General features: G+C 45.7%; 1 protein-coding gene and 1 long non-coding RNA gene across 4 annotated transcripts in view; one reads left to right on the forward strand and one right to left on the reverse strand.

Moving 5' to 3' along the window:
- The first annotated feature begins 1,516 nt into the window (after positions 1 to 1,516).
- Positions 1,517 to 20,436, forward strand: part of Sim1 (SIM bHLH transcription factor 1) — a 74,880-nt gene continuing 55,960 nt past the window's right edge. Inside the window, exons 1-9 of one of the 3 annotated variants that reach the window (XM_046430786.2) lie at positions 1,517 to 1,961; positions 2,549 to 3,160; positions 12,813 to 12,895; positions 16,292 to 16,381; positions 16,899 to 17,007; positions 17,142 to 17,227; positions 17,896 to 18,095; positions 18,309 to 18,415; positions 19,156 to 19,303. In XM_046430786.2, the coding sequence (XP_046286742.1) occupies positions 2,986 to 3,160; positions 12,813 to 12,895; positions 16,292 to 16,381; positions 16,899 to 17,007; positions 17,142 to 17,227; positions 17,896 to 18,095; positions 18,309 to 18,415; positions 19,156 to 19,303 (998 nt within the window). In that variant the 5' untranslated portion in view covers positions 1,517 to 1,961; positions 2,549 to 2,985. Of the gene's footprint in view, positions 2,074 to 2,548; positions 3,161 to 12,812; positions 12,896 to 16,291; positions 16,382 to 16,898; positions 17,008 to 17,141; positions 17,228 to 17,895; positions 18,096 to 18,308; positions 18,416 to 19,155; positions 19,304 to 20,436 lie in introns of all 3 variants that reach the window. The other 2 variants (XM_046430765.2, XM_046430776.1) reach the window with 2 other exon arrangements.
- LOC124084010 (uncharacterized) lies at positions 7,201 to 10,507 on the reverse strand. The gene is made up of 2 exons (XR_006848999.2): positions 10,251 to 10,507; positions 7,201 to 9,076 (listed from the first exon to the last, which is right to left on the reverse strand). It is a non-coding gene; the product is annotated as an uncharacterized LOC124084010 (long non-coding RNA).

Here is a 20,436-nt window from a genome sequence, read left to right on the forward strand (position 1 = left end):
CCCAGAGTAGGTCTCTAAGTGGCTACACCCACTGGGGAAATGACTCCTCCTTCTAGATTAGAGCCCATTAGCTGGTTCCAGTTTTGAAACACCCACAAAATCTGTTTAGTTCTTTCCCCCTTTTCTGTCTATCCCAAACTTTGACCTCCTCTTGCCAGGTGTTGCCCAGATGTGTAAATAACCCCAGAAAGCTGCCGTCAAGTTAGAGCTTATGCCACTGGGCAGCAAGGAGATAGCAGATGTCTGTATTTTTAAATAAACACTCTTAAAGGTGTTCTAAATATCAGTAGAATGGCAAACACCCCTCTTTAGAGTATTTTTTTTCAGCAGCAAGTAGCGCCATAAACGGGAGGATAAATGCACCATTATTGGTGTTCTGACTTTTATGACAGAACTGCCTCTAAACACATCTCTAGGAGCAGAACCATGATCACCAGCAGCACCAAAACCAAGCCAGGAATCACATCGGTAGGGAGTGATTTGTGAGCGGCGATATTGTCTTGGGCAACTTAACTTTTTTCTTGTTGCTATCTGTTGTCTTTTCTCAGATGACAGAAAGAGAGGGCAATCCAAATTAGAGGATCTCTAAACCATAATTTGTCAGCAACAATACTTGGGAGCGTTCATTTAAAAAGCTCCTAATGGGGAATTGTAGACATTTTAAGTTCAATTTTGTAGACTGTATCCTTTCTGTAAAGAATATTCACGTTGGGCTTTTATTTCTTGAAATAAAACCCAACAAAAGAGTAGGCTGATATTAAAGATAATGGATTATTGTGAGATATCTATCAATCACTTCTAACTCTATTTTGACCTGAAATGTAACCTCCTTTCTCCTAGTGTCCATTCGCTGCTTGCCATACGAAAAAACTCCCCCAACAGAGATTTCCACAGTGAGCAAATCAGCCACAAATCCGACGCATTTCGAAAAATACACTCTTCTTTGGGAGTAAAGACAGGCATTGTGTTTATTTCCTCTGGTGATGAATTCGGTGTCATTCTGGTTTCAGAGAAACGTGAGAGAAAATAAAGCCAAACATCGGCGCACGGTAGGGTCAGCGTTTGGGCAAACTGCTCAGTCCGGGTTACTATGGTCTTGCCTGCCGGCAACCCCAGCCTACCCGCCTGACCTCTGCTGCCTAGGGGTTGCAGCACACAGCCTCCAAGCGCTCCCAGCACCATTACACGGGTGCGTCAAGCTGAGTGCTCAGACACCCGACCCCAGGGAGCAGGGATAGCACGGGTCGTGCACAACACCCAGCAGGCCCCAGAGGCCCGGAACTACCGTGGAAGCTTGGCAACTCCGACCTCTGCGCCCCGGTCTCATTAGGTTCCCGGTGGCCACGCGGGTGGTAGGACTGGGAGCCCAGACCTGGGGCGCGTGGGGGCGGTGCGGGGCGTTCTCTCGTCACTCAGCTAGATTGGCCAATGAACGCCGCGCCGCGGGGCGCATCCGGCCAATAGGAGGCGGAAAGACTTGTGAGTGGCATTGAGAGAGGGTGGGAGAAAGGGAGCCCGGGAGTGAAGTTGAAGCTAAGCCCCGTAAGCTGTAAAGAAGTTACTGGGGGGGCGCTTTCGGCTTCCAATTAGGAATAATACAGGCTTTGTAGCAACTACCGAGGAGGAGGATTCTTAAACCACCTCTTCCGTCCCAAAGCCGGCATCCTCCTACTTCTGTCACGTACCCCACCCCCAATTCATGATCAAGTGAAAGGAGCCAGGGAATGCTGTGCACCTCTCTGCTAGTGGGAAGCGGAGAGGCCGGCAGAGTTGTTTAGTTGGACCGTAGGCATGAGTACAATTAAGAGGTGGGCGTCTTCGCACCCTTTGCAGCCCTCAAGGACTGAAGGTAGGTAAAGCAGAAGACACCCTACGCCCGCCCAGCGGCGTCACAGTTCTGCGGCTGGAGAGGTTAGGCTGGGACGCCTCCCTCCCCCCCAGCGCCTTCGAAGGGGCTGTCGGTGAGTGTGCCACCTGTTAACCTGGCGCTCCGGTACCCCGAGTGTTACCGCCCCTGCTGGGCAGGGAGAGTCCTGGGTCTCTTCCCTTCTTGAGTCCCGAGGGGCTTGATGAGTAAGTGCTACTTTTTGAGAAACCCTCAGACTTGAGACCCACGTTAGAGAGGTAATCGAGCTCCAGATTTGCCAAGGTCGGGCCTGAAAGGCGTTTGTCCGCAGAGCTGTGGAGGAATTCTGATTTGCGGAAACCTGCTTTCCTGGGATGTGTGCCTGGCCTGGGCGCCAGTGCAGAGACCCAAGGCTGAAGATCTTCTGAGGGTCTTCAAAAATATGTATTTTGTTTTTTGGGCAGGTTCCCAGTGGGCTGGAGAACGTGGCTGACATGGGTGAGGGAACGCGAGCGTTATTTGCTGGGTGCTCAGTCTCGCTGCTCCTTTCTTTGTATCTTAAAAAACAATCAAAAATTACTGATCCTGGCTAGGAAAGCTGAGGCGCGCCGAGGCCCTTTCACAGCGGTTTTTCGGAATCGGGGCAAGGGTGTGATGGTGGAGCCACAGATCTCTTACGCTCTGATGCTGTTGTCTTCGCAGTGGTCTGAAAGAGTTACCTGGGATTCGTGTTCTGCATAAAGGGTCCCAGAGTCGCCTCGGATGCGATAGGACTGAAGAGCAAACGTCGGGGATTATTATGCCGATTTTCCAAGGATCGGGGTTCGCAGCGCTGAATAGAAGAAAAGGCTGGTTCCTCGGTTGTCCCGACAGCATTTGAGACCTAGGAACCTCAGGATTGCCCAAATTGCCGTGGATCAGCAACTTTTCTATCGTACACTTTTTCAAAGAAAATATTTTCTGTTCTCTGCGCTGTCCTTTTACTACCAGCACTACACTCCCTGGTGCAGACTTCAGCCTCTTCATTTAAAGTATGGCTTATGTTTTTGCCAAGTATGATATCTAATTGAAAGTTAATTTTTGGTTTTGGATGAATCTGTGGAGCTCACGTTGTAAGAAGAAAGGGGGAACGAGACACAATGAAAGAGAAGTCCAAAAATGCTGCCCGGACTAGGAGGGAGAAGGAAAACAGTGAGTTTTATGAACTGGCTAAATTACTGCCTTTGCCCTCAGCTATCACCTCGCAGCTGGACAAAGCATCCATAATCAGACTCACGACCAGCTATCTCAAAATGAGAGTGGTGTTCCCAGAAGGTAAGTGACTTTGCTGAAGGAATTTCAAAGCAAAGGGGGTAGGAACTTGCCAGACAATGAGCCTACCCCAGTGAGGGAGGTACACCCATATTTACTACATTTGTATTTTATGCAAAGGAAATTTTAGCCTAACTACTTGATTCAGCTCCTCGATAAACTCAAGGTTGCTTTTCCTTTTCCTAGTTCCCTCTACTTCCCCATTAATACTTTCTGTTCAGTCCATCAGATGTGTTTGGTTGGGAAGCAGCCCAACAGTGCTTTTGTCAACACTTCAGATACTGAGCTCAATTGAAAGTACTACTAATCCAAACATGACTTTCTTTTTTATTCCACTTGTTTGAATTGTATCCAGTAGAAAGCAGGAACACTGCTAGATTCTGTATATTTGCTAGATATGGATAGATCTACTTACATGTAACTAAATCAGATAATAATTCCTCTATATGTCTATGGTTCTGCAAGTGAGGAGGTATATTCATACAAATACATCCTGAATTTACCCAGTCTCTTGGCTGCCTATAGTAAATTTATTCTGCATTTTCAAGATATTCTCAAATTAGGAAACTAATTCTGGGACTTGGTGATTTGCAACTCTGGCCTTTACATTATCTGTAAGATACTAATCTAGTTTCAAAATACATCAGATTGGACTAAGATGGCTAGCCCACTTAGAAAATATCTTCTGGGTGGCAGGTTGGCAAATGGATCCTGGGAAAAATTGTTTTATAAGGCTGGGAAATTAGAATAGTTGAGTCGTTGACATGATTTAAAACTTATATTTAGTTCATCAACATTCACTGTGTGAGGCAGAGCAGCCTTCATATAACACTGTGCTGTAAAAAACTGTTTATACTCACTAGGGAAAGGACACTTCTCTCTTCCATTTACCCATTTACTCAATCAAATTAAAACAGGTATACAAAATATTTTACATATGTTTTTACTAGAAGAGGAAGATTTGAAAATGTAAAGGAGAGATTACTAGTCAAGCAAACAAAAATCTAGCAGAAAAAAACCCTGTTAATTTACAAACAAAGCTTCTTATTTGACCTCTGAAAGTTTATGTTGAATCATTATTTTGAATGTTTGGCATTTGTTGTTTTAAAGAAATAGTGGTGGGCAAGGAAATAGTCATTATTGGGTTTGGAGTTTCACTTTGCTTGATCTTGATGCAAAAGCTTGCAAAAATATGCGTCAAATTAGTCAGGGACCCTACAGGAAAACTTCCAAATTATAGTTCAATTCTACCCTCAAACTACATGGTCCGTTCCTCTTAACGTGGTTCCTTGAACAGTTCTCCTCATTTGACCCTGGAAACCACAGGAGGAGGGGAATCAAAGCTTTAAGTAACTGTAAAGTTTTTTAAAAGAAAAAAAAATTAAAAAGAGGGAGGAACTTTATGCTAAAAACCACATTTCCCATTCAAACTGTGCTGAGAATTGCTGATGGGAAACTTATCGTTATACCACACTGTCTTCTGTTTTAAAAAGAGATCTTGTTGTCTTTTATACTGTCAGCGCCTACTTTATAAAAATAAAGCTATTGCGAACTCCGCTAGCCACGCAGTTCCTAACAGGATTATTAACAGTGATTTGTCAGCCCCTGCGGTCTCAGTGGGTTCCCTTTCTGCGTGATTTCTAGCCGGTCTCGTCAATTATCGATGCCAATGTCGCTCGCTGTTTGATCAGAAGCAGCATATGGTGCTGCTTGTGGGGCTGCGAGTAATCGCAGGAGGAGAAGAATAGCGGGTCGGCGTTCCCGGGCAGGCATCACGCCGGCACTGAGAGCCCAGGGAATCGCGTGGGCCAGGGACGCTAGCCTGCTTGGTACAGACCCCGGGCAGGGGCAAGCTCCGCCAGAAGGAGCTCGGGGCTGTTTTTGGTGACTGTTTTTGTTTTGTAAGAGAGCAAGCTTTCTTGTTTAATTAAGTCCTACCTCCACAAATTATAAATCACGTTATAAGTAAATAGGAGGGACAAAAAGTAAATTCTCATAGGCAACTTCTCGTTATTTATTTTATTTTTATTTTTTTTAAGAGAACACGGGCGAAGTCTCCCGCTGGAATACCTTTGGTGGCAAGGCCAGTCCCCTCTGGCTACTTTAAAGGGCAATTGTGCTTTCTGCAGCCAACCCCCCTCACTTCCTCCAGAGTCCCGGCCCGGCCCCTCCCACCTCTCCCTTCTATGGGTGAGTGTGAGTTTATGGGGAGGAGGGGATGGACGATGTGTGAACTCTGGGCACATCATTTATTTCTCCAGCTACTGTTGAGCTCATAACTCACCCACAGCCTCCTGAGTTAAGACAGGGTCATAGGAACAGCTGGCTCCTAGGGATGAGGTTTTAATTCTGAGAGTGCATGAGCTTCAAAAACTCAAATGCGGCCCTTCAAAATATTAAAAAAGAAAAACAACAATAAATAACAACAACAACATATCAGCTTTCAAAGGAATGAAATAGTGAAAAGCCTTAGAATTTGGCACAACCTGCAGGGGGTGCCCAATTTGGGTTCTCCCTTGCCTCAGAGAAGCTGGGAGGACAAGACTGAGGTCCAAGGCAGTGAAGGAAACCTTTTCATCTTTATATGGTTGTAGCTTTTTTTTTTTTTTTTTTTGTACTGGTGACTGAACACAGTGGTAGGTTTACCACTGACCTATACCCCAGTCCCCATCCTGGAACTTGTGATCCTCCTTCCTCAGCCTCTGAGTCCCTGGGATCACTGACTTGCATCTCCATATCCAGATGGTTGTAGTCTTCTTTAGTGAGACTAAATGGAATTTGAAGATTAAATTCATCCTTCTTATATCAGTCTTGAAACCATTCTAGCACACAGTAGACCCTCAATAAATTTTGTTTTAGGGATAGTTATTTTACCATGGTAAATATCCCATTACACATGGATTTTTGTAAGACACTCTCAAATAATTATAAATCTGGTGACATAGCTATAGGCATAATGATATTGTAAAATTTGGGTTTTTTTGTTCATATCACAATTCATCTATATTACCCTACAATGCACAGACCCTTTCTATAATATTCATCTCTAGATTGAAATCCCTAATTGTATTATATTTTTTGAAGCAGAGAACTGAAGAAAAGAAAGAGGCTCCCATTTCCCACGTGCGTCGTTGATTTAAGACTGTTTTTCTTGCTGCTCAAAATTAAATGAACAAATAAAATTTCCCCATACTTATTTTTTAAAGGAGAAAAATAATTAAAATATAGGTCATTTCCTTTCCAATCTTCCCTGCTAAGTGTAGTTTTTCACTCAAGAGTCTATTAGCTTTTATCTGGTGGCATGTTTCAGCTTTTAAACTTATTTTACCTGAGTAGAGAAATGATAGAGGGGGAAATGATAGAGAAAAGAGGATGGGATATGGATATCCCAAATAATTAAGAATAAGCATTAGATTCCCATGTTGAATTTGAGATTTAATAGTAAAAAAAAAAAGTAAAAAAGAAATTGTGATAACATTATTGTGAAATCATTAAAAGCACATATCTTCTGACTGATAATAATCTTTTCTAAATAGTCTAGAAAAGGAAAGATTGAGGCATGTAGAAATATATAAATCTTAGGTGCTATCGAAGCTGGAAAGACAGGATAAAAAAAGAGATGTCTTGACCTTGTTTGTGTGCTAAATAGGACAAATTCAACTAAAAAGAAATACATATTAATTATCCATCTATAATGCAATTTTACTGGGCATAGTGGTATGTGGAATGAACTTTGAAGGAATCAGATATGTTTTCAAGTCTATAGCTGTTCAGTCTAGGTAATATTGCCCTGCCATTTCGTTGTCAAAACCTCTTTAGAAAATAAAAATAATCACAATTGAAATTAGTGAGTGTTCAGGAAAGAGAGGATGAATAAGCAAACCTCCACAGACCCTTTCTATAATATTCATCTCTAGATTGAATCCCTAATTGTATTATATTTTTTGAAGCAGAGAACTGAAGAAAAGAAAGAGGCTCCCATTTCCCATGTGCATCGGTGATTTAAGACTGTTTTTCTTGCTGCTCAAGGAAATGATTGAGCATTAAGTTTCCATGTTTATTTTCTTACAGAAGTTTTTCTCATTTAAAAGCCTTTAAGCACAGTTTATGCTCTACACTGATTTTCTCCGTTTGATTCTAGTTTTGATGTTGACTTAAAATGTGAAGAACTAAATTTTGTGCAGAGCATTTGCAAGGCAAATTTATTTGCTAGAAATTGTAGGTCTAGCCACTGGGGTGGTGGTGGGGGAACACCTTTTTTTTTCTTAAGGAGACAGATCACTACCAAAAAATAATAACATGAAAAAAATATAAAAAACAGGTATCAGAAGCTATAGTGATGATTTCAAATAAGGTATGATCATGTACTTGAAGCTAAAACAATACTAAACTTACAGAGTAAAAAACCTGATTTCTACAAGAGTTGTTTTTCAGTTCTAGGGAATCCCGGCAGCTTGAAACTTTTCCTGACAAATGGTGACACAGAATACAAAGCCACGGATTCTTGCTGCATTTCTCTATAGGTCTAGGAATTTCTAAAAAAAAAGAGGTTCAGACTCTTATAATATTAATGATTTTAGTGGATTATTCATTGCCAGTCTTTGATCCTCGAAAATTTAAATTTTATGTGAGGAAGAGGAACCCCAATTATTTAGGAATGGTCCTGCTCTTCTGAGAATACTAAAACAATGTCCACAATGAAACAAACTTTCCTCCTCAGGTACCCCCACACAGTAGGCGACTACTGTGTCTTTATGGCTCAGGCTAGGCTAGGGACAGCTACTATATCTTCGCGTGTGTCAAGGTCTGAAGGCCCAAGGCCAATTAAGTTGGCATAGTGAGTCCCATTCTCTCTGCAGTGGCCCAGCGCTGGGACTCTAAACAGTCGCCCCATTCCCTGTGCCGGGTCAGGTGTAAGGGTAGCCCGGAATGTCTCCGCCGGGTGTCTGGGGCAGAGGCCCTGCGGAGCGCTCGGAGTGCTCCTGTGTGCCCGCCACCCTTTCTTGCTGCCCGGGCACAGCCTCAATGACTGGCGGTTGTCTAAATCTGAAATAGAAATTATGTCCAATCTGTCCGGTTCCGGGAGGGAAGATTCCGTGCACTTGTAGAGGATCTCAGCTCAAGTAGAATCGAAGTGGAATTCTTCTGTCCTTTGCGGCTCTGCCTTGCAGGAGCGGGCCTCTAGGGAAGTGGCATCACCAAGTCCGGCCGCTCTCAAAGGCCCAAAGACTTGGGCGACTCCGCTTGACATTTTTCAGCCACCATGCAGGACACTCCCCAGGTATTTATACCCAGTTTTAGTCTGAATCTTGTCGAACCCTCCCCTTCCTTCGTTTTTTGCAGTTTATTTGTTCATTAGCAGCCGGCTCAGACGTGTCGGCTGGCAGGCTCAGTCCCGAAAGGAAAGCCTAAACTCGGAGGCGGAATGGAGCATGACAAGGGCGCAGAAAGGGTCAGCTCTGTGACCATCCGGCTTCATCCCACATTTACAGTAACATTAGTGTCTTCTCAGGCTCAGCCGCAGAGCGTCTCTGGCCCCTGAGCGGCAGGCAGAGGAAGGCAGGGCACACGGATTGCAGACAGAGGGTAGTCGCACATTGTGGGGTCCCGGGGAACTGGTGCAAGACAAGGCCTGGCAGGGCACGGTCATCGACGCCCTAGGGAGCACTGCCACACTGGGCGGGTGGCTTAGAAGGGCCCCTGCGCTAGAGCTGAGGGAGAGGGTGCACGTCCGTTCCCAAATCGACCTTCTGCCCAAGGACTGATCCAGGAGTTCTGTCTCGATGGGAAGTGTCCGTTCTCCGTCTCTGTTCCCCAGAGAGTCCAGCCGCGGAGGCACAGGGAACCCCAACACCAAGGTCGCTTGGTACCTCTAGCGGAGGAATGCTAGGATTTGCGTTCAGTAATGATGCACAGGCTCTGCAGGATAAACAGGCTTTGGGATTTCCTCCGTGGTCCAACCTTCTCCCCCTCACCCTCCGCCGCGGTTGACCCAGGTAGCTTGGACAAATGACTTGGGACTAAAAATTAGGAGTTGTGCCTTCCAGGGCCTTTCCAGCCCCAGTCTCTAGGTTGTGGTCAAATGGAGGGACAGCGTCTCTAGTTTATGCATTTATCCCCTCATTGCCTAAAAGGCATATCTTGATCCATGGAGTAGATAGTGGTCCCGGGAACAACTACAAGGAGGAGGCCTTTCTGTGGCAGTATAGTATGTACAGAATAAAAGAAAGAACAAGCTCTTTTCTTCCACCTCTTCCTGTCACAGTGAAGGCGGCAATGATGCAGGGTCTGTAATCTGTGTTTTGTCAAGGGTATGAAATTCATTCGGAAGGAAAACCTCGATCAATTTATTTTTGCTGCTTGCAATAACACAGCTGGATGATGCTTTGGGCTCAGCTAGACTGAGGCTCATCATTCATTCGCCAAGAACGGGCCTAAATGGTGCCTGTGGGATTAGGTCAATTTTAGTGGATCTACTTCGCCTCATTTGGTTACTAATTGGTTTCTTGTTTTATAAATCGAAATCTCATTTTCAGGAAATTACAAAACCCATGCAGTCAGTCCATTGAGGTAATCCTTGGGTCAGGGGGTATTTAAATGGAAATGGCTCAACCGCGCACCAAGGGTAAAGCAACAGTGAAACTTACCGGGGTTTTCACGAAATGTGAGCTAGCCCTTTAGATCCATAATAGATACATCCCTTCTAATGCTACTTATGTAAATATGATAAACCAGACTTTAAGGAAAGAGGGGAGCCTGGGAGAAGCAAAATTTATCTGCTAAGGTTAATGTGGCATATCTTGGAAATCTTCCAAAATAGATTATGTTTTCCTTTGTCTTCGGCCACTTTAGCTGGGGAAAATCCTTTTGTCTAAAACCCGATTTAGTTATCGCCTCCCTCACAGAGCTCCTTTTCTCCTTTGCAAAACCCTGTTCCCTCGGCCTCACCGAATTACAAGAGAATCTTTAGATCTTGTTCCCACTGTAATCCCGCCGCAAAGGGAGCTGGTTTCCTCCTCATTTTAAACAGACAATCAAAGGATTTGCGAATTTTCTGCGGTAGGTCAAGTGCAGAAACGAAATCTCAGCTTACCCCCTCGCCAACTGAAATTGGGTGCCGGAACGCGCGCTGAAGGCAAGAGGCGAGGGGGTCCAGGGAGAGGGGTCTCTGGCCCACTTCGAGACTTTTGGAAAGGAGGACCCTTGATGCGGGCTTGGGGAAGTGTCCTCTGCACCCCAAAGGGCGAGTTCAGTCCTGGTATTACGTCAGGGAAGACCGACAGGTAGACGAGGGTAGTCAGTTCCTTATAAAACATTAACCCAGACTCAACCCTGTGACGGAGATTTCGACGGGAAACAAAAAGAGAAGGCAATGCTCCGTGAAAGCAAAAGGTTCCTTAAAAAGGTGGTGGGGGTGGGTGGAAGAGTGGATAAGGGAGGGGGAGGGAGGCCTCTGTTAACCCGCACCCGGATGGGCTGTTTATTAACCTTTGGGAAGTCTTATTTTCCCTCGTAGGAGCATAATAATAAGGCCGTAACCCGACACAAGAAACAGTCGAGGCTGGCGCCGCGAGTCCTAAACCAGTATTCCCCCACCCCCACCCCCAACAGCCCAGCCCGGGAAATCTTCAGATCATTTGGGTAGGGTAGGCGCTCCTGGAGACCAACAAAATTTTACATTGAAGACGTTTGTTGGCCCCACGCACAGGTTTCCAACACTTCTGGGGGCTTCGAGTCGGTCTCCCCTCACAAGGAAGACTCAATCCACCGGTAAAGTGCAGGAGTGTCCGCCCTCCGCTTGCGCAAGGGGTTTCAGGACTTCTCAGGTCCAAGGGCGCTCACGGGCGGCGACACCTGCGTCCCGGGCATTCTCTGCAGAGTCCTTTTCCTTTACCCTGTTAGCCTCCGCAGTCAACTCGTTCAGACTCTTCTTCTGGGTAGGAATGTCTGAACAGAGATTTAAAAGAAAAGAAAATGTCGTGCCAGATATCGAGGAGAATAGATTGGTTGAATCCTGAGGAGCGAATGGGAAGGAGACAACACGAAAGGATGTTTACAGGTGACTGTGACGGGGACCTCCTGGAATGGTCCAGAAGAAGGAAAGAAACCAGGACAGTGGAGTCACTCTGGGGAGGGAAGTTGGGGCGGGCTAAAAAGTCAGGAGGGGTCAATCTGCACGAGGGAGAGAGAGGAGTCCAGTCGCAGGCAGGGAACATCAGTGTTTACAGAGCGGTGGGGAAATCGTTAGATTTATTTAGATGTGCAAACACCCAGAAAGACCCTATTTGAGCTTAAGGGGCGTTCAGTGTTACTCGTTGCCAGGATTTTGATCGCTTGCTTAGGAAGCAGCTCCTGGCCAACACCTTAAAAAAAAAAAAAAACCTAACTCTTTGTTTTGTTGTGAAAGATTCTTCCCAGCGCCACATTTAGAGTGTTTTTGTCATTGTGTGTTTTACCTATGTGCTCCTAATGAAGAAGGTCATAAAAAAAAAAAAAACAAAACACCGCCAACAACAAAAAACCATGTCATGTTAAACCTTGTACAATGATGTAAGAATGAAAGGACTTCACTATCTAGTTGATATAATTCCACAAGCAGCCCGATAGAGATATTATCTGTAACACATTTAACATAGCTCTGCCCAAGTTTCTTCTGCCTTTTTATTTTTTTCTGTACACAGGTAATATGGTAGACTATTAATTTTTAAAAAATCAACCATGAGAGTCTTCAAGGTTTGCTGTTTTAGGCATCACCATAAAAACTGGCAAAGCCTCCAAAGATCTTAACGTGGTAACATAGAGGAGATGAATGGACTGTCTTTGTTAATAGGAGATGGTACCTGACAAGTAGAGAACGAAATTACTTTCTATGTCAAGAATGCAACGAAAATATTGCTAAGAAATTGTTAGCACCTCAAAGTAACCGACTTCAGGAAAGTCCCCCCTCCCCCTTTTGGAGGCGGAGCGGGACAGGACTAGGGTGTGTAAAGCTGGGGCTCCAAGGGAAAACGAAGATGAAGGATTTCGAAGGGATGCTGGTAAGGGTCAGACTGAAAGTCAACCGCAAGCTAAAGGATTTTTTCGAAGGGGATTAAAGTCAGATCCAGGGGAGGAGAATGTCTAGAAAGTCCCGCAGCCAATCAGAAAGGACGCCAGGGACCAGATGAACCTGGCCAGTTTTTTCGGGCCACTTTGGGGTCAGAGGTTCCCTATGTGGGGGGACATTCTTCGCCTCTTGATAAGGACGATGATGAAAACTTTGGGCGAGAAATGAGTGTCCCTCGTCTCCTTAAACAAACTAGTGAACCTACGCAAAAGTTATCGCCAGTGTGTGATGTCCGGGGCTTCTCTAGTGCAGAGGTCCCTTGAGGTCCTGCCAGGAGAGCACTCCAGGAGAGCAGGTCCTAGCTGAGAAACCCGGTTCCCTCAGGCCAGAGGTTGACTTCTGCTAGGAAACCCAGGGAGGGGCCAAAATTTGTACTCTGGCATAACCTCTTCCCAACTGTGCAGGTTGGGTGGGGTTGACTGGGAAATAATATCAGGGGGTTCTTCCTCTTGCGCTAATGTGTAACAAACCACAAAAAATGCGAACTAGTCCCAAACTGACACTCGGGCTGGGATTCTGATACTAAAGTTTGTTTCTATGTCTTCCCAGGGCTCGGTGAGGCGTGGGGCCACTCAAGTCGGACTAGCCCCCTGGACAACGTTGGCCGCGAACTGGGCTCCCATCTACTCCAGGTACGGACACGTGTCTCCCAGTGGCTCACATCCTTCGAGGTCCCGGTTACCTGTATGGGCCTCCGCTTTCTTAAAAACTAACTAAAAAAATAAAATTTAAAAATCCATTCTGAGCATGGCTCTCTCAGCCTAACAGCATCTCCAAAGTTAGAACTAAAGCTCTTAACTGGGTGAGGATGGGCGAACGGCGCCTCGCCAGGCTGAGAGGGAGGCAAAGTGGCAACCAAGGCTTTGGGTTTGGAAAATAGCCCGGCAAGTCTCCATCAGGGTGCTGAGACCAAGGCAGGGGGGGGGGGCTTCTTTTGTCATCTTTCCGTTACTGGTACTGGAAGCCCAGGGCCCAAGCCGCCAAGACAGAGCTGCAGAACCATCTGAAATGAAGGATTTCCGAAGGAAATAAAAGGAATCTGGTAGAAATGCCCGTCTGTGCTTTAACCTACACGTTGCGATTCCAGCTGGGTCTGCAACTAATTTCATCTCTTCCTTGTAGTTCCCAGGCTCCCCCTCGCCCCAGGCCAGCCCAGGCTCTGGGTTACACACATACACACCCCCAGGTAATGAGTTTAACCAATGTGAGGTGCCCATTACATTGTTGTTTGCAGTGCACACTGTTTTAAATTGCCTGTTGCCGGCTTAAGTCGCAGAACAAATATTTTAAATAATAAAACTCCCGATGGCATTTTTAGGTTTGACACTTGTCCCCTACCCCACACCCTCTTTATTATTATTCAAGTCCACTGGGAGTGGTAGCTTGGAACCTAAGAAGTTTAAGGGAAGCCCGCAATTCTTCCTCCAGGACCCGCATGAACAGCAATCTCTCCGAAGGGTCCCACAGCCTTCATGTTCCACTAGTACTCATACTCTTTTTCATCAGGAAACAAGAGATTTTAGTTGCACTGAACAAAGAAAGGGTATGAGCTTTTCTTCGCTGGCCTGGCTTCCATACTTTTGAATTGATCTAGAAAAGGTTCTGTAATTCCCTTTATTTCAACACCTTTCATCAGATGTCTCTCAGTTGCCCCCCCCATCTTACCATAATCCATAATCCATAATCCATAATCCATAATCCAGAAGCCAATCTCTTCTGGCAATATAAACAAGATAATGAAACCCCCAAACAATCCTTCACCCCTTCTAGCTCTTGCCCAATCTCTCCTCTTTTTTTGTTTTTTACCCCAAACTTCTGGTAGGATTGACTTCCATTCCATTTCAGTGGCTCACTCCCTTCCCCATTTGCTCCAACATCCCTGCAGTCTGTCAGCTCTTCTACCCTTTAGGCTCTACAAAGGCCCCACCACATTTTGATATTAAGAATTAGATGCCCCCCCCTTTTTTATCCTCTCTCAACTTGTTCATCCTACAAAATAGGAGGGTCAGGGCTGGGGCTATAGCTCAGCAGCAGAGCGCTTGCCTAGCATGTGTGAGGCACTGGGTTCTATCTTCAGCACCACATAAAAATAGACAAAATAAAGGCATTCTGTCCATCTACAACTACAAAAAATTAAAAAAAACAGGAGAGTCAATTGTATGTCATCAGAAAGCCCTTTCCTCATAGACTTTACATTCTAAGAGGAGCCTTAGAAACCCACACAGGTGTACTGCATATGTACCAGGTGACAGGTGCTGTGGAGAAAAATGAGAGGAGGGCTCTGTTTTAGGGTCACAGTTTAAAATGGAGATGATTGAAGCGGGACTAAGAAGGTGACATTTGGGCAAATACCTTTAAGGAGGTGACACTGAAGATATAACATTCTCCTTTTTTCTACAATGTCTGTAGTAGCTTGATTTCCCAGATTTCTCTCCCTCTCTGACTGCTCCTCTTTGATTTCCCCACCACTGTCTGTTTCACAAATGATGTAGTTTTCAGAAGGTTCTAGCTGTTTCTTCTCTCAATGCTCCACAGCCTCCTGGGTGATTTTAATCAACACCACTGCTTCAACTCTTCTCTCCACATGGCCCTGCCTATTTTATCCAGATCTAGAGCCCCTCCTGAATTCTAGACCTTTATTTCCTACTAACAACTAGACACATTTAAGTGGAAATTGTAATGTCCCTGAAGCATCTCCAAAACAAAAATGCATATTGCTCTGGCCCAAACTTCTTTTTTAAAAAAAATATTTATTTTTTTTTTTCAGTTGTAGTTGGACACAATACCTTTATTCATTTATTTTTATATGGTGCTGAGGATCCAACCCAGGATCAACCGCTGGGCCACAATCCCAGCCCTCTGGCCCAAACTTCTGCTTGTACAAAATTCACTGTTTCTCCAAATTTCAGTCTTACTTAATGTCCTTACTGAAACCTGAAAGTCAACCTGAACTCTCTTTCTGCCATCAATTAGCATGAAGTTCACAGCCAGCATCATCTTTAAATTAGACTCTCATCTTTCTTCATTTCTTTTTTGATCACTCAGTTTCAGACTTCACCCATCTCTGCTGCAGCTATCTGCTCCGATCTCTTCACCCCCATTCCTTCCTTCCTTCTGTAGTCATTTCCAAGATTAAAATAATACATCTAAGTATGTTATTTTCCTGCTTAGAAACCTCTGTTGGAATCCTAATGCCTATAAGAACAACTTCAGATTCCTCAAATTGACATTCTAAATTTCAAAAATTTATTGTGGGTGTACTTCTTCAGCTCCACCTGTAGTACACCAAACACGTCACTTCAGAATACATCTGATTCATCCTCCCACAAAGTCCCTGCCTTTGCCACATTTTTCCTTCTGCCTAGGATGCTCTTCCTCCCTTCTCTAGCCCAACCTTCCTTTCCAAAGTTCTGCTCAAACATCGACTCCTATAAGGCATCTTTGACTCCTCTTCTCTCATCTCCTAAATCCCCCTTTCCTATACTCTGTGCCATTGGCCAGCTTTATTTTCTGTATAGATTTCAGACTGTCGGTTCCTCCATGTTGACCAGTTCAGTAGGGACTGGATTTTTCCCAAACCCTGCTATTATTCTTTTCATGTTATAACAATGTCCCTCAGAGCCCTTCAAGCCTGACACAGAAAACCTCTGGTTCTTTCAGTGACTATCACCCCAAGAACCTAATCTATTCTGTGATTTACCTCCAGAATTTTTGTGCATGTCTATTACAAACATGTTTTCTTTGTCCACTTTGGTATAAATCCTGAGCCTATGGGGCATGAACATCGTCCACAACTTCCTCTGGATCTCTTCTAGTGTGGTACATACTTCAGATGCTTACAAAATTGGAATGAATAAAAAAAAAAGAGGGGGGGCTCTTGTGACTGGTTCTATGTCCTGTTTCCCAACAGTCTCTCTCTATCTCTCTGCATTTCTGTCTGAATATTTCTAACTTTTGCCTTCCCCAACCCCTGCATTTCAACAGATGGCCCAGAGGCCTCTCCATTCACTCTATTTCTGCCTCCCCAGACCCTGGATGGCTTCATCTTTGTGGTGGCTCCAGATGGGAAGATCATGTACATATCAGAGACAGCCTCAGTTCACCTGGGTCTTTCTCAGGTAGGTGAGTGGTCTACACTTCCAGCCTGCAGTGTTTACAGCCAGCGTTGGAAGCAGGAGGGGTGGGGCTTCTCCAATCCTTTTATGTCTGCATTTCTGGGATAGAGACTTCTCAGCTGATGGAGGGATTCATTAAACAGGTCTCAATCTTCTCATTCCTAGACTTCCCTTATCCATTAGCTTCCACCCAAAGCCCAAACAATTGCTACTTTTTTGAGGTTTTACAATAAGCCAGATACTGTGGGAAGAGATTATATGCTTATCTTTACCAGAGCTGCTGTTACTACTACTAGTACAACAACAACTACTACTAGTTATTGTAATTATCTCACAGATAAGGAAGATGAGGTGTACATAGAATGCAATAGGTAGCAAGGGGCAGAAATGAAATCAGAACTCAGGGCCAATTGCTGGCTCCTGTTTTCATGGTCCAACAGACCCCCTCCACCACCAAGTTTTCAGCTTCTTCATGGGACATTCTGCTACTGCACAGACGATGATACTCCCGTCTTTACAGGTAGAGCTGACCGGAAACAGCATTTATGAATACATCCATCCTGCCGACCACGACGAGATGACCGCAGTGCTCACCGCCCACCAACCCTACCACTCTCACTTTGTACAGGGTAAGGCAGACACGTGTCTGCGATGCTTAAGCCCATGGCGGTCAGCTTGTGGGTTTTCCCAAGTTTGTCGTGGCTGGAACCGCCCAGTCGCATGTCTCATGTCCTGATCTTCCCTCTGCTCCTCTCTCTCTCAGAGTATGAGATCGAGCGCTCCTTCTTCCTGAGGATGAAGTGTGTCTTAGCCAAGCGGAACGCTGGCCTCACCTGCGGCGGCTACAAGGTAAGTGGCTGAGGTGAAAGATTGACACCCAGCAGCGGATGGGTGTCTTTGGATGGGGCGGGACACAAGGGATCTGCAGCGTCTGAGAGTCATTTCCACATCAGGGACCGCTCCTGCGTGAGCTGCACGTAGTACGTTTGTTTCAAAGAGCAGCGGGTCCAGATGCTCTATTAGTCACCCAACTGTATGAACTACTGGGGATGAAGCTTAAAGACTAGGTCTGACTGACCTAGCACTCCACAGCCACCGGGGCCTCTCAGAGATGGGTCTGAAGAATCCTGAAAACCTCTGAAGTGGTGGGTAACCCTTGGTGGATTCCTAGGAGTTTAAGCCTAGCGCCAGATTTTGACCTCCAAAGAGGTTAAGAATCAGAGCTTTAGCTCAAAGTTGTGGTTCTCAGGTTGAATGCGATTGAACGTCCTAAGACGCTAGGGTTGGTGGAGGTCTAGGCATCTTCATTTTTACAAGCTCCCATGTGAGTTCAGTTTGACCTGCAGTCACTCTCTTGAGACACTTTAGAGTCCTATAACTTTGGACCCCTTACCAGAAGGGCGTGGCCCAGACAATGTTTCTGGCTGAGTAGTTTCAACATGTTTCAACCCCCTTCTCATCTTTCTGGGGCTCTTCCTGAGTGTGGCTGAGTCTCCCGCCCTCCCACTCTGCCACAGGTCATTCACTGCAGTGGCTACCTGAAGATCCGCCAATACAGCTTGGACATGTCCCCCTTTGACGGCTGTTACCAGAATGTGGGCCTTGTGGCCGTGGGTCACTCGCTGCCTCCTAGCGCTGTCACGGAGATCAAGCTGCACAGTAACATGTTCATGTTTCGAGCCAGCCTGGACATGAAGCTCATCTTTCTGGACTCTAGGTGGGTGGGCAGGACAAAAAAGGGCTGTTTCTAGTGTAATGGCAACCCTTCTTAGCCAGGGATAGATTTCCCTTGATCTGAATGAGCCCATTCTGCAGATGAGGCAACTAACCAGGTTCTGCGAACTGAGGGCGGGCACCCAGGTCTGAGACTGTGTTTGGTCGGGAGTTGAGGGCACCGGGGCACTCATCCCACCCGAAATCCTCTCCACAGGGTGGCGGAGCTGACAGGGTATGAACCTCAGGACCTGATTGAGAAGACCTTGTACCACCACGTGCACGGCTGCGACACTTTCCACCTGCGCTGCGCTCACCACTTGCGTAAGGAACCACTCTGCTCTGCACCCAAACAACCTTGGCGGCTCCCCAGGGTGGTAGGGAGTGGGAACCTAAGCACACGCAAACCAACTGACGGAAACCCTCATCCTGGTAATGGCCCTGGTGGTGCGTGAGGCCCCAGAGAGGGCCAGCTGGCACACTGGGCCTCATCTTGTTTCTCTACCTTACACCCGTCCTAGCAGTGGTGAAAGGGGCACTTCTAGTCGAAATATCTTCTATTGTTATGCTTCACCACCTGCAAACATCACTGAAGTTGTGAACAAAAACTGAGGCTGTTAACTTTCCTAACCTGCATCGACTCTTACAGAAATTTTCTGATATTTAGGGTTGAACCCAGGACCTTGAGTTCGCTATGCAAGCAAGTGCTCTATCACTGAGATAAATTCCCAGTTCACACCTCGGCTTTTCATATAGTTTTGTTTGAGCTTAATTTCCCCGGACTCTTCCTTCCATAGTTAGGTGAATTCAGGGAAACTCCCAACTTTATATGTTCCCCCCATTGCTAAAGGTGCAGACATCCGCCCATTCGCATGCCTATAAAGAGTACCCGGGGTCTTGATTCGATTTAACAGGGCCATCAATTGGGAATTTGCCTGTTGTTTCTCCCTCCTGCCAGGCGCAGTTATTAGGGCCCGCAGGGGGTCCGCACTCTCACCACCTGGCATTTGGGACAAGTCTGGGTCAAGCTGATTCACCACCATTTGCCTCTGTCTCTCCATCAGTGCTGGTGAAGGGGCAGGTGACCACCAAGTACTACAGGTTCCTGGCAAAGCACGGCGGCTGGGTATGGGTGCAGAGTTACGCGACCATCGTGCACAACAGCCGCTCGTCCAGGCCACACTGCATTGTCAGCGTTAACTACGTCCTCACGTGAGTGCAAGCCTGAGACCCCTTCGACCACTCCGGGGGACTCTGGTCTCTGAGAGAGAGCATGTGGTGGGCACAGCCTGGTTAGGAGAGACTGGGATCATCTGGGCATTCGGGTTTGAACCCTAAGTGCCGGCTTCGCTGGAAGGAGGCAGGTCGAGCACTTTCATCTTCCCGAAGAGGCTTTCTTGTTCTTTTCTAGAAAAAGATTTAGAGGTTCTTCCATCGCACTCCGTATTTGCTTTCTTTTCTTTCTCTTAACCTTTTAAGCGAACTCTGCATTAAATAAAACTTAATGCAGCAGAAAGAAAAAAGAGAGAAAGAGGACAGGATCCAACGTTTGGAGCCATTTATAGTTAAAAAACAGGACATCTGTTTCACTTTTTCAGATCTAGGGTTTGAAGTTCTTAATTTTAACCAGAGTCTCCAATCAAAGTTAAGAGTTCTGAGAGAGTGTTTCTTTCCCTGAACCACAAAGGGGGCTTAAGTGACCAAGCGGATATGACTTTAACTTCCAGGAAGCCAAGAGAGCCAATCATAAGCTGCAGGTCTTGGTGGGGCACCCCTCCTGGTCCTGACCACTTCACTGGGTGAGGAGCTAAGCTCTGGGTGCCACCTGCGGGTGCGACCCATTGGGCAGCTGCAACAGCCTCTTTTGAATCTATTCTTATTAGAAACCATAATCCTTTCTGGTTGCTGTTGTGGCCCTTCAGTCTGATCACGTGGTGGGGTGTGCACCTCCTGAGGAAAGCATGTTATGTTCTGTATAATGTCTGTGAAAGTGGAATTGCTTAGGGTTGAAGCCTTTATGAAGAACCCTTTTGTGTATGCAGTTGCTGAATATTGGTTTTGTTGTTGTTGTTTGGTTTGGTTTTGGTAGACATTGAAATTCATGTGATTTTTAGGGGACCTCAGAAGTTCTCTACTTGAGAGTGTTGACACCAGATAGTTTTGTCTTTGTGGTGGGTTAAGGGGTGCTTTTTGGAATACAATCAATGAGAATTGGATTCATTCCACATTGTTTTAGATTGCCAAATTAAAAATGTAGTAGTTGGAAATACTATGCTTTCATTAAAACTATTTGCTCCGTGCCCGGTTTAATAAGAAAAGTCAATTCAATAGACTTAGAAAATGAA

Source organism: Marmota monax, unplaced genomic scaffold (assembly GCF_021218885.2).
Source record: "Marmota monax isolate L192 unplaced genomic scaffold, Marmota_monax_Labrador192_F-V1.1 WCK01_AAM20220418_F8-fsc00013, whole genome shotgun sequence".
In the NCBI taxonomy this organism is placed as follows: domain Eukaryota; kingdom Metazoa; phylum Chordata; class Mammalia; order Rodentia; family Sciuridae; genus Marmota; species Marmota monax.